This window comes from Lepisosteus oculatus, chromosome 13, assembly GCF_040954835.1.
Source record: "Lepisosteus oculatus isolate fLepOcu1 chromosome 13, fLepOcu1.hap2, whole genome shotgun sequence".
Classification (NCBI taxonomy): domain Eukaryota; kingdom Metazoa; phylum Chordata; class Actinopteri; order Semionotiformes; family Lepisosteidae; genus Lepisosteus; species Lepisosteus oculatus.
The window spans coordinates 14624797-14636956 of NC_090708.1; the positions used below are offsets into that span (position 1 = coordinate 14624797).

The 12160-nt window shown below is 41.7% G+C and overlaps 1 protein-coding gene across 1 annotated transcript; it reads right to left on the reverse strand.

Annotated features, from left to right (window-relative positions):
- Positions 1-713: 713 nt before the first annotated feature.
- On the reverse strand, positions 714-9608 carry msl2a (MSL complex subunit 2a). The gene is made up of 2 exons (XM_006637695.3): positions 8128-9608; positions 714-4631 (listed from the first exon to the last, which is right to left on the reverse strand). The coding sequence occupies exons 1-2, from the start codon at positions 8267-8269 to the stop codon at positions 3022-3024; spliced, it is 1752 nt and encodes a 583-aa protein (XP_006637758.1). The 5' UTR covers positions 8270-9608; the 3' UTR covers positions 714-3021.
- Between the last annotated feature and the right edge of the window lie 2552 nt (positions 9609-12160).

Consider the following 12160-nt stretch of genomic DNA (forward strand, 5'->3'; position numbering starts at 1 on the left):
AACTATACAGCAAATAGTCTTTTCTTTTTAAGATGTGATGTGTAAATACCACCTTTAATAAAATGGGCTAAGGAGTTTGCTTTAAGTGATTATATTCCAAATTACTTTATCTAGACTTCACAGAAATGAAAGACAACTGCTAAAAATTTGACACATTTAGGAGATTGAGCAGTTTCATTAAACTGCACAAGTTTCATGGCAATACACGATTGAGGGCTTTTTTTTTAAGGGTGGTATATAAAATAATATATAGATTTTGTACACCACCCTTAAAAAAATATACATTATTTTTCCCCCCACATCATGCTCAAAGATGTGTTCAGGATTTCTAAAAAAAAACAGTAAAATGCTTAAATATTGAGGTCATGGAACACTAACACTTATAACTATGCATGTTCCTATATTTGATTAAGTATTTTCATTTCTGAATCTCAACTGAATAATTTTGAATTGTTCAAGTAGTAAATTTAGGAGATGTATTTCTTTTTACTTACCACTAGAGGTTCCATGTTGTACCACATTATGAATTAAAAAAAAAAAATTTTACTCTGCAAACGTCTTTGGTCGACTAAAATGTGTAATTTTAAGTCCATGTAAATACTGTATACCTGAACACCATGGAACTGAATGTCAAAAGACTAATATTGTGTTATTTCAACACAGATCAGTGCAGACAACATAAGAACCTGTTTCTAAACATATCTACAACATAGTAGTAGAAAACTATCATTTATTGATCATTGCATTACATATTTTAAAATGTGGCAGTGAATATACCAGCAATAACAGGGAAACTTGTTTCCAGCAACTTGATCTATCAACAACAAAACTGTAATCAGGGCTCTAATCAATAACCAAAAGTTTGCAAATGAAAAGAAAGCAACTATTTTCTAATTTCACTGACCACTACATTACCTGGTCTAACAGTGTAGCACTCTTTATATATTTTGGTCAGTTTAGAGCCCTAACAATAGCATTAAAAAACTCTGATGAAATGTAACTGTTCTGTTTACACCAGTTTTCTAATACCACAGTGGAGCCGTAAACACAAGAGTAATTCTCAAGCACCAACTCAGTGCTGGTGACTGGGGCTGTTTGTTTTTTCCCTCACTTTCTTTTTGGTCAAAATACATAAATCACATTACAAATGCAAAACAGCTTAAAAAGAAAAACAAAAAATGGCTGAGGTATTGGGAGGAGGGAATTAAAATCAGATGTGCAAGGTGACAAAAAAACACAAAACTACATGGCATTTTCCACCGTTTACTCATTATCAAAAATAGTTTTTTTTCCAACTTTTCTTGCAAATCAAAACAGAAAAAAAAGTACAGACTGGACACAAATCACATTGTTTTCTCCTATGGCTTCAAAAACACTACCTGACCACATTCACAGGAAAATGACACCAGGTAAAACTACAAAACAGAGGGTGCCATATTATCTGTCAGAGAATACCTGCACATTCTTTATTCTGTACACTGGGTGAACAACTGTCATCGTGCATGCTGTGTGCGAAATCAAACAGGTTCTATACTGTTAGGATGTTGTCCAAACGGAAATATGAAATGCTTTATGAGAGGATACACAAGTTGAAAAAAAGAAATGATAGAACTACGGACTTAATAAACAACCTTTACTTACTTGAGCACTAAAAGCAAAATAGAACGGAACTGAAGATCTAGAAACTATTTGCTTTTATGAAGTAATTCTGAAAACCTGCCCTCTCAGTGCCCTCATGTTACAGACACTGAAATAACGTCATTGATTCTGAATGCAGAAATTAAGCAGTGTATTTTTGGACATTACTAACATTGACAACTTCCACCCTCCACCAATTCAAAGAAAATACTACCCTGACACTTCTACATGGTGATGTCCTGCCTGATTAAATCAATCAAAATAAAAGGTAGCCTCTGTTTTATAGTACTGTATGTATGCAAATATATAAGTCACATTATGTAAAAGTGAGCATTACTGTGAATGTCGTGTATGCATACATGCTTTAGGGGAGCATCTACTGTTCTCCAGAAATATTGCTGTGGTCTGCCAAATAGTTGCTGTTATTTGGCCTGTTATTCACATAAGTGCTTATACCCAAGTCCCTGCCGACATGAAGTGCAGGTAAGGCAGAAGCCCACCTATCTAAATGGCAGAGACTACATCTGTGCCCGCAGAATATAGCATTTAAGACACCGCTCATCTCTTAACTGCTGAACCCACGAGGGGAGTGACTGTGCACATCACTTAGGGAGGTTACCAAGGCTGTGCGCGCTACTACATAAAACACATTTTACATTCAGGAGTGGGAAGAGGGAAGAATAAAATCAACATTGACAGTATTTCATTTTCTTTCATTTTTGACGAAATATGTTACAGTTATGTTACAATTAAAAAAAAAATGCCCCAAGGGGAAAAAAGACTTTTGAGACAGCAGAAACTAGCACAAACAGGACAGCAACATAATTTAGACAAACTGTACATACTGCATTTCACCACCTTGCATTTGTAGAAATGGTATCCTGACGATGCCCTAAATAGACAGTACTCTATGTTAGATGACATCCAATAAATACTGCAAATGTTGTTAATGTAACTTATAAAATATATCATAAAATGTTTCTTAATGGAATTAAGTTTGTATACAAAAGATTATAAATACAACCCATGTACTTACACTGCAGGTACCATTTCTTTTACATTTCTCATTACCTGAACCTTGTATTTGATTATGCACAGAGCATGACCCGCAACAATGAGGTCAAGTTTCTCTTGCCAAAGATCATGACGTATAAATCACTTGTAGCAGGACTAAACTTACAGTAACAATACTCTCCTCATTCAGAACTGCAGCAGTGTGTAAGACAGCACATGTGATACAAGGGATTTATAGGCAGGAGCTTTGGCAATAATGTTTAATCTGAACTAGAACAGAACCATAGCTGCCTTAGTATTGTAGTGACTCCTCCCTAACTCCTCCTTCCCTATAAAAACTAACGGAAAGGAGCAGCACCTCAACACAGCTCAACAGTCAAACCTCATCTCTAGAGTCTCATCAAAGCTTTTGTCCTCGTGAGGACTGGCAGCGAGGAACGAGGTGACGGGGGAGCCCGCTGTGACGTTGAGGACGCTGGTGCTTGTGCTTGCATTCCGCACCGCGATACTGGTGACGTTGATGCCCAGGGTGAGCCGGGTCTGCTCCAAGGCCTTCTCTGGTACAGCGAAGGCCTCTAGCTTTTTCTCACCGTTGGCCATGTAGGAGTTCTGGCAGCCCCTGCAAATGCAGTCCAAGCAGGCTTTGCGGTTGGAATAGCATGGACACCGTTGGCCGCGGCACGTAAGAACACTTGGATTTTGGGTGGCCCGGCCACATTTGCAGCCCTTCTTTTCCTGGGGCTTCTTGTACACAACTTTGGTGGGACTCCCCGGCATGACATTGTTAGTCGGGAGTCGGTCTTTCGTTTTGTCCTTGGTCTTGGTAACCCCTTGTTTGGCCTTGGAATACGCTTTCTTGGCCCCATGGTCAGGATTTTTCTTAATGCTCTTGCTGGACACCAGCACTGTTTTGCTGACCTTGGGTGTTCCCCCATTTGGCACAGTAGCCACTGGCTGCACTGGTACCTTGGGCTCCCGTTTAACCGTCACAGGCGCTGCTGCGGCCAAGGGCGGACCCCGGATGATGCTGGAAATGGGCAAGGGCTGGATCTTCTCGCTGTCACTCTCAGAACGAGATCGTTTTCGGTTCAGTCGGGCGGCTTTGGGTGTGGCTGCTGAGCAGGAGATCCCAGAGGAAGGCTGGGGGTGACAGGGAACAAAGACGCCCGAATCCAGAGGAAGCGAGGGTAGTCGGGAGTCACTGAAGGGTCCGTTGAGGTTACCTGACGTCTCCAGGTTTGAATGTAAGGGATCTGCGCAGTCCTCCGTGACAGGGTCTGGCTCAAGGCTCCGGAGCACCTCCTCCACACTTAAAAGCAAGGGGCCGCTGCTGTGTTTTATCTCTTCGCTGAAGCTACATATATCAATGCCGTCAGTGCATAGTTCTTCTGAGGCCTCACAGACAGGCAGCTCATCAGCAAAGCTTTCGGCTTTTAGCTCTTCCCCACTACTACACACATCGATGGTAGCGGATGCACTTTCCGGGGAAGGGAGGCTGGCTGCCAACTCATCCACTGTAAGCCCATTGCAATCGTGCAGCCCGTTCATGCCAGCCGGGCTGACCTTCGCATCCGCGGCCCGGTTCTGAAGATCCGAGGAGGCCTCCAGCTGCGTGGCGTCATGGTGTTCAGAGGTGGAAGGCGTCGGGGAATGTGACAAATTCAGTGACAAAGAAACTTGAGATTCTCCCTGCTCGCCTTCATTTAACGACAGCCCCTCCTTCAACATCGCCAAAACGTCAGGGGAGCCTCCAACAGCACTGGCAATTTGATGAGCCAGAGGGGACTCCACGATATACTCACAGAGCTTCTTATAGCAGTCCACGAGGATGCACAGTTGCTTGTTTTCTTCAAATTGTTCATAGTCCTTACACCAACTGCAAGAGGGCTTCATCATCATCTTTTTGCCTTTACAGGCTTTGCAAACATAGTGCTGGCAAGAAGAGTTGGTTGGAGCTATGGGATCTTGTAGCAAGTTCCCTAGAAGATAAAATAATAAACAAACTTGCATTAATAAAGGAGCAATTGAACATCTGACATTGCTTTAGTATTTTAAATTGCATATTAACTGAAATAAAATACTTTAATATGATTATACAAAACCACTTTAAGAGTTTCATTTAAAAGATGCGAGCAGGGGAAGAATCTGGTGCAACAAATTTGAACCAAGAGGTTTGGGATCAATAGCTCGACAAAAGACGCCCTCCATCATCAGCAAGGCTTTGTTCCTTATATTGATCGGGGACTAGGTTTAATCAAATTACATTCATTTATTAAGAGTAAGAATGCATTAGGAAAGACTGAAAGCTGCACAGATGTAAACACTATCTAAAGACAAGCAAATGTTTCCCGATAAGGACCAAAAAAAACAACTCATCGAAGTACAAGGACTTAAAAACTCATGCCAACAATAAAAACTCTTTACACTGTTATAAAGTGAATGGTGTTAGATGGGCTCTCCATTTCTGATTATTAGTTTTCGTATTTTATAAAATGACACATATTCAGAACACAATCAAACATTTAAGTCATGAAATAACAAAATGAGTTAAAAATATTTAAGACTGTATAGAAATTGTTGGATGTTTCTTTTACCATAGTTCTTGGCAGCAAGCAGGCTATCTAATCAACTCGAAGCAGACTGTCTTCTAATTAATCAATATAACTGTCTTATAAATCCTTTAATACTATGTTGATACATGGTTTTAAACCTGTGGTTTATTGCCCATATTTGGCTCTGACTCTGAAAACAATTTTATAAAACATTTAACAAATGATTAATAATCTCTATCAAGAAAGATCGACTCTAGTAAAGATCACTTAGCTCAGTTTTCTACTACATTTGGAAAAGAGCAATTTATGTATAAACCCTACAAGAGACATGATATAGCCCCATTAGCAGAGGAAACAATATTTTTGTACGTTGAAGAATATGGCTCAAGTCTTTAGTTTCATATAATGGACATCAAGCAATGATGCTGTTTCTTGACATAAACCTTTAATAAAGCCATAACTGAAACAGCAGCATTGCGAGACACAGACCAGACAATTATGATTATGCACACACAATATTATGAACAGTAATTGCACAGCATATCTGAGCAACCTTCACAGATTCTCTTAGGAACAATGACCTTCTTGCAATTACAGAAAACAGGCTTACATTACTGCTAAAGACTTGTAAAAAAAAGGCTGTCAGATTCAGTTTCCTAGAATACTGCTTCAGCAACCAACAAGGTCAGACTCCTCTAAGTAGCAGTTAAGCTCACTTGTACTTCATGGTTTAGACTTTTGCATTAAACAGCAAGATGAATCTGAAGACGCACTTGTAAAAAAGTCCTTAGTAACTACTACTACTACTACACCTTGCCTTTTTATCAATGTACCACTGATGGTACACAGTATGGCTGCAGTGTGTTCTCCTCCAAGCCCCATGGAGGTGCACAGATGGATGTGAAGTCAAATATCTGAAAACCACCCGTTAAACGATTGCAAAAGCAGTTTTCCCAAGAACAAATTTAATGTCTCTTAATGACTCGCAAGAGGGCTACAACTGTAGTTCTTCACACTGTAATCAGACCTCAGCATTGTTTTGAGGTTATTACAAAGGCACACTTCATTAAACGGCAAATTTACCATTTCTAAATACTTTAGGAGTGAATTCACTAGCTGCCACCCCAAATTATACCATCGACTGTACGTGACAGTACGGCAGGCTTCCTTCCATTAATCGTCAGTTCCTAAACATATTACAAAGCTACAATTGTACCCTTAGCTCACAGGCAACACACACGATTAAGCATGACTTAATAGAGAGGTAAACAGTTTAGGGATTAATATTCAGAAAAGCACTCAGTTTGGGTTTTGCACAGAAACAAAATAACTACGGAACTGCGCAGCGACTCTCTCAATAAATATTTTACTAGCAGTATCCATTAATAACACGCCTCTGTATGAATTCTGAGACATGCGCACCGACGGACAGAGGAGACCGGGCTGCGCGGGCTTCCTTAGCAACGCCGGTAGGTAGGAAACGTGGCCGATGACCTCATGCTTTGATACCGATCGGTGAGCAGGATTTATTCGCGTTTCCTTAGAGATCCGGACAGTCGCCGCTTCTACCCACCTCAAGAGGAGCATCCTTAGACTTGGACACTCATCAAGAAAACCTCATTCGCCCAATTAGCGCGATAAGAAAGATCACACACAAAAATGTAATTCGACGTCTAAACGGGTTTATATAGATGCTAGGACCTTAAAACTCCTTCCAACGCATCGTTACGTAATATTCTAACCAGCACTGTAATGTTCTTAAAATACAAACATAAAAAACCACCATCAAATATTTATTGTGGCTTTGTCTGCATATTACGAATATATTTTCGGCCGTTTACGAAAGCATTGACAAGCTGATTTAAGGTGAAAATGCGATATAAACCGGTTATCAATTCAATATACCGTTAAGTACCGTCTTCATTCAATAGGTGAACATCCTCGCTCTCTAGACAAAATCAGCCGTCTTTTATCGGTTACTGTATTTGCGTACATTAAGCAATGCATTACAGTATATTTTGCCGAGATACACAAATACTATTAAAATGAATAAAAATGTACATAAAATAATGTATTGACGATAGCACAGGGAAACCAGACTGTTTCGTTTTCAAAAAGCCAATGTCATATTATAAGGTGGGAACTTTCAACCACAGAGGAGTGAACTCGCGATTAAAAGAAAGGCTCTAGCGTTATGTAAAACTTTCCCTTTATCCGTTATAGCTAGTTACTATCCTTCTTGGCACTAACACAGAATTACACTAATAACGCAGCCGTCTCGACACAGCATTTCGCACGCGTGTTTTTTTTTGCAGTCGCCCACCTCATCAATCTATATTAAATCAGTCTTTTTTTTAAAAAAAAAGTCAACTATTTCTAAGCTTCTGAACGTTTCACGGTGGGACCACGCTGTATGTTCCTTCACCATTTCCGTTTCCAGCCTGAATTTCAACAACAATAAAAAAAAAAAATCAAACGCCGTTACCAGTTCAGCCCCATTCATTAGCTACTTTCCATCACATGATGACAGCGGCCGCCGCCGCAGAAAACTTCCCAAATGATAAAAGCGTAACAACAGAGCCGCGTTTTCACCTCAAGAACCTACATCAGTGACCCCCTCCCTCTCTCCCTGCCACCCTTTTTGTTTTCCACAGTGAGCTAGGACAGCCCTGAGCGGAGCTGAGACGCTTCTGCTGGTGCCGGTGCCCTAGACTGCAGCACGGTGAGCTGTTATTTATCAAGTCCTGAGAAATCTGCCTTTCCGATGGGCTGGGAAGCTGATCACAGTAGCTGTTCCGTAGGTTGCCCGAGCGGGGGGAGGGAGGGATGCATCTCGGCTATTTTTTTTTTCCCTCCCTGTTTCATTCAAAGAAAGCAATGTGCAATGAAATACATACATATATATAAATAATAATAATCTCACCACAAACAAGGCATGAAAGGGACTGTCTGAAGAAGGGCAAAAGCTTGTAAAGCTCTTCGAAGGACTGTGGGTCCCGCGGATCGCACTGCAGCACCGAACGACAAGCTGACACGTAAAGAGCGGTGGCATTCACCGGGTTCATCGCAGCAACTTAACACCAGATAGGTCCTGCTCTGGAGAAAAATGATCAAGCAACCAGATCCGCCGTTCGCGCTGGAAGGTGGCCCCGTCACCGCAGCCCGCTGAGGCTCCCGTGAAAGCGGCGCAGGACGCGTTCAACCCTAGTTTCCAGAGAGGGCGAGGGGCAGGCGAGGCTGGAGTGAAGCATGGGTGGATAAAATCAGGCGCGGCGCAATTCTGGGGGGTTCTGCTTAAAACCAAAAAGGGCTTTCGCATCCCCCGCCGGAAGGGAGAATGTGGTGGGGTTTCCAATTCTGCTGTCAATAGGCTCGCATAAAACAGTCTGCATTCAGCAACAGTGGATAAAACAACAGCAGCGCGGCACCGGACGCGTTTAGCGCTTTCCTCTCTTCCATGGCACGAAGTACGCCCAAATTAACATGTTCAGATAAAACGGTTCATCCACAAAATCGAAGAGGACGATGTTTTAAAAAAATCCACAAAAGGCGAGGGGAAGGGTAAACATCCAGATTGTCTTATTTCCTCAAAGTGGATCACTTGTCTTCCATAGCAGCCGCGCTGTTCCTGGTTATTATTAGCTATTATTCAACAACACAACACTGGCGGCGCTCTGTTTCCTGGTCGAGTCAAGCCTGGCTTCCAATTACGAGCTGTAGTACAGGCAGGCTGTACCAAAATCCCAACCAAACCCCCAGCTCCGCTTCTTTTTCGCTCTCTCGCTCCTCCTTGATCTCGGCGATTGCTTCTGGGGAAAAAACAGCAGGTCCTCTTCCCCCCGGCACGGCTCCGGCCCAATGCATTCAGGGCGCTCGGAGGAGGGAAGTCGGCGAGCACGAAATGTGTGTTTATTGTCCGCCTCGGCTGCTCATGGCGGTGTCGCTGCGAAAACAAAACAGGCCGCTCCGCTCCGGCCCCTCTCTACCCCCGGAGAGCAGGCGAGCCGAGGCGTCCGCACGCACACTTCCTGTTCTCCTCTCCTCACGAGAAAACGAGGGCGGCCAGATTTTGCTGCGATGTACCTCCAGCGGGGCTCTGTCCTGCAGCGGCGGCTCCGGGGTATCCGAACAAAAATAGGCCGCTTTTTTCTTCTTTTCTTTGGATTTATCCCTCCTTTTCCGTCCTCCCCGACTGCTTTCGTTGTAGCCAGCTGGAGCTGCGTTGGTTGCGAGTTGGCTTCGGTTTCCAGTTAGCTCCTGCTTCCGTTTTTTCCCCCCCAAACTAAAGGTTCCTGGCGGTGTGATATTAATATTTATTTATAATTCAACAGTCTGCTATAGCTATGGAGGTTTCTCCCCTCCTTTTTTCCTCTCCGCATATAAGAAGGAGGAGGGGGCGCTGTGTTTCACATCTCGCGAGAATACGGACACCAACGCCCGCGAGAATATAGTTCCCTTGGTTACGTAAGACATTTTTATAAATACAGCGCAGTCAGCGGAGGGCTGCAACCGGGTTTTTTTTTGCGGGAGGGATGTTTTCATATTTCTTTCAGTCAGGCTCTCCGATTTTTTTCTAATTCGTAGATCAACAGAAGATCAACGCACCCGCCGTGAAGCGTCGCCCAAGTGTACTGATTTAAACACATTGGACTCGGGGTTAAATTTCCTCGTTTTTTGGATCCAGCGAGCGGTTTCTTTGAAGACCTCTGGGGTCTATGGATATACTGTGGAAAAGCCTTGTAGTAGAAACAAATGGGCATTGAATTGATTAGATTACCCCTGCAATCTGCTTTTTGTAATTATCATCAAACCCCTGTATTCCACGAATACTATATAAGCTCTTGGGACCCAATACTGTTTGGTTTTAAATGATCAATGATTAATTTTACCGATCGTATATGTTACATTGGTAAACATATGTACAGTTTGTTTAGTCATCTTTGAATGTTAATGCTAAAACACGAAGATATTTCTAATGAATAAAGTGTTTAAATCTGTGATTTAAAAATGCCTCTTAATCTTTTCCAAAAATCGTGTTCAGTGGTAAAGGCTTAATTACTTTCTTGCCAGGTGTTCTCTAGAATCTAAATCTCTAGAAAAGAGAAAAAGGCATCCAAACAATTCAGAATGTGAAGTTTTTTCATTTAAATATAGCTGGTGACGACGTAAATGTAAATCGTGGATATTACATGTAATCGTAAGAATATAACTGTCTAACCTTAACAATATCTAAAGTGGGCGTATAAGTGGTGTAGAAAGCGGATACTAAGACGGCACATACTGTTACTATTTCCGCCAGTTTGTCAGCCTGATCCATTCTTTTTCCTGGGATTTGTAGTCAATACGAGTATTGCCTTATAAATCAAATACGGCTGATAAAATACAGACAGGGAAGAAACATTAGACTGCAATGTGGATCTGTCCTGCAAAACCAGACGTCTTTCCAAATGTCCTCATTTGGGATTTTTGTTTTTGAATAACGATGCGGCAAATAAGAACAGACAAGGCACAAGGATTCGTGCACATAGTGGTCTGAGAGAAATATTTACTTATACTGTATACTGATGCAAAGGAAAGAGGCAAAACCTAGGATTTTAAACATCCATCATCAAACAAAATCCTATAAACTGCGAACTAATGTACAGATCAAAGATAGACGACATGTTTCAGTGTGACACACACTGTCAAAACGAAAACATTACAACGGTGGTATCCGTTACGACCTCCTAGTATTAACACAAGCCTAGCAATACTGGCACATAGACCGAGCAGCGCCTGAGCAGACTAATATCCAGTTGTGGATATTGGCAATTAGTGGCTTTGACGATTTTGTTTCACAATTGATCTGTCGGTCTCAGGTCAGGAGAAAAAAAGATAAGCACCACAGGACTGTGTGGTCTTTGACACAGCCTTGCACGAATGAAAAACAAAATTGTCTGAAGGATTTTTTCAATGAACAATACTTAGAGTTTAATGGTACCACAACCTGCACCAAAGAAAATCTGTGTTAAAAAACAACTCCTTTCTGCATCACAGATCTTCTGTCACCCACCCCTTTGGTTGGCTTGAACATCTCACAATTCAGCATAATGCTGGCTCACTATGACATAGTTGACTTCTGTTAAGAACAAACTGGCCTTGACTGGTGAATAAACACGCTCCACTACTCTCTTGGTCATCACCTGAGATATTACAGAAATGGCGATTTCGGTAAGCTTGTTACTCTGGAATGGCCTCCAAAGCATGTATATCATATTCATGCTGACGGTATGATGTAGACAATCATCATCCTGGTTTCTCACTTTTCACTCCCCTTCTCTCTGGTAAGCGTTATAAGGAGCAAGCAGGCGCAAACGTCCAGATTCAGAGACAGTTTATACCCACAAACAGATTACTGGACTCTACCCCGACCCCTGACTCAGACTGCTGTTTTTTTAATTCTCCTCTCCCACTGCCTGTCCGACTTTGTTTTTTTTTTAAGTTGTATGTTGTTTAATTTGTTGCTGCTGCTGTTCTGTGTCTATATTTTGATGATTCCTTAATGTATTTGTATCGGAGAACACATGCAAATAAGCATTTCATTGCATTTGTGCATATGACAAATAAACTGAACTGAAAGTTAACCACAGGCATTTTGTCCATGTATGGGTTACTTGTTGGTGCAATTTACCGTGGTGAGGCCATTCTTGCAGTCCAGTCCTGGGCTGCTGTGGCGATTCTCAGTTTTCCATGACTTGCTTACAGCAAGGTTCCTGGTTCCTCTGGACAAGTCTACGAAATGTTTAATAGTCAAGTAAGATTCATATTGAGAAGCTCTGGTTGCATTTCAACTAACGTATATAAAGTTGCTTTAAACTGTAATTCTGTTATAGAAAATATGTTACCTCATCATACTTTGCTGTTAACACAATTACAGTTATCATCTAAGTGTACTCAACTAAATAGTACATTCAAAT

Bases quoted from the DNA above. Each gene is read 5' to 3' on its own strand.
- msl2a (XM_006637695.3), bottom strand. From the start codon at position 8,269: ATGAACCCGGTGAATGCCACCGCTCTTTACGTGTCAGCTTGTCGTTCG. The intron at 4,632-8,127 runs GTGAGATTATTA...TTTATCTTCTAG, and splicing joins CCTTTCATGCCTTGTTTGTG to GGAACTTGCTACAAGATCCC.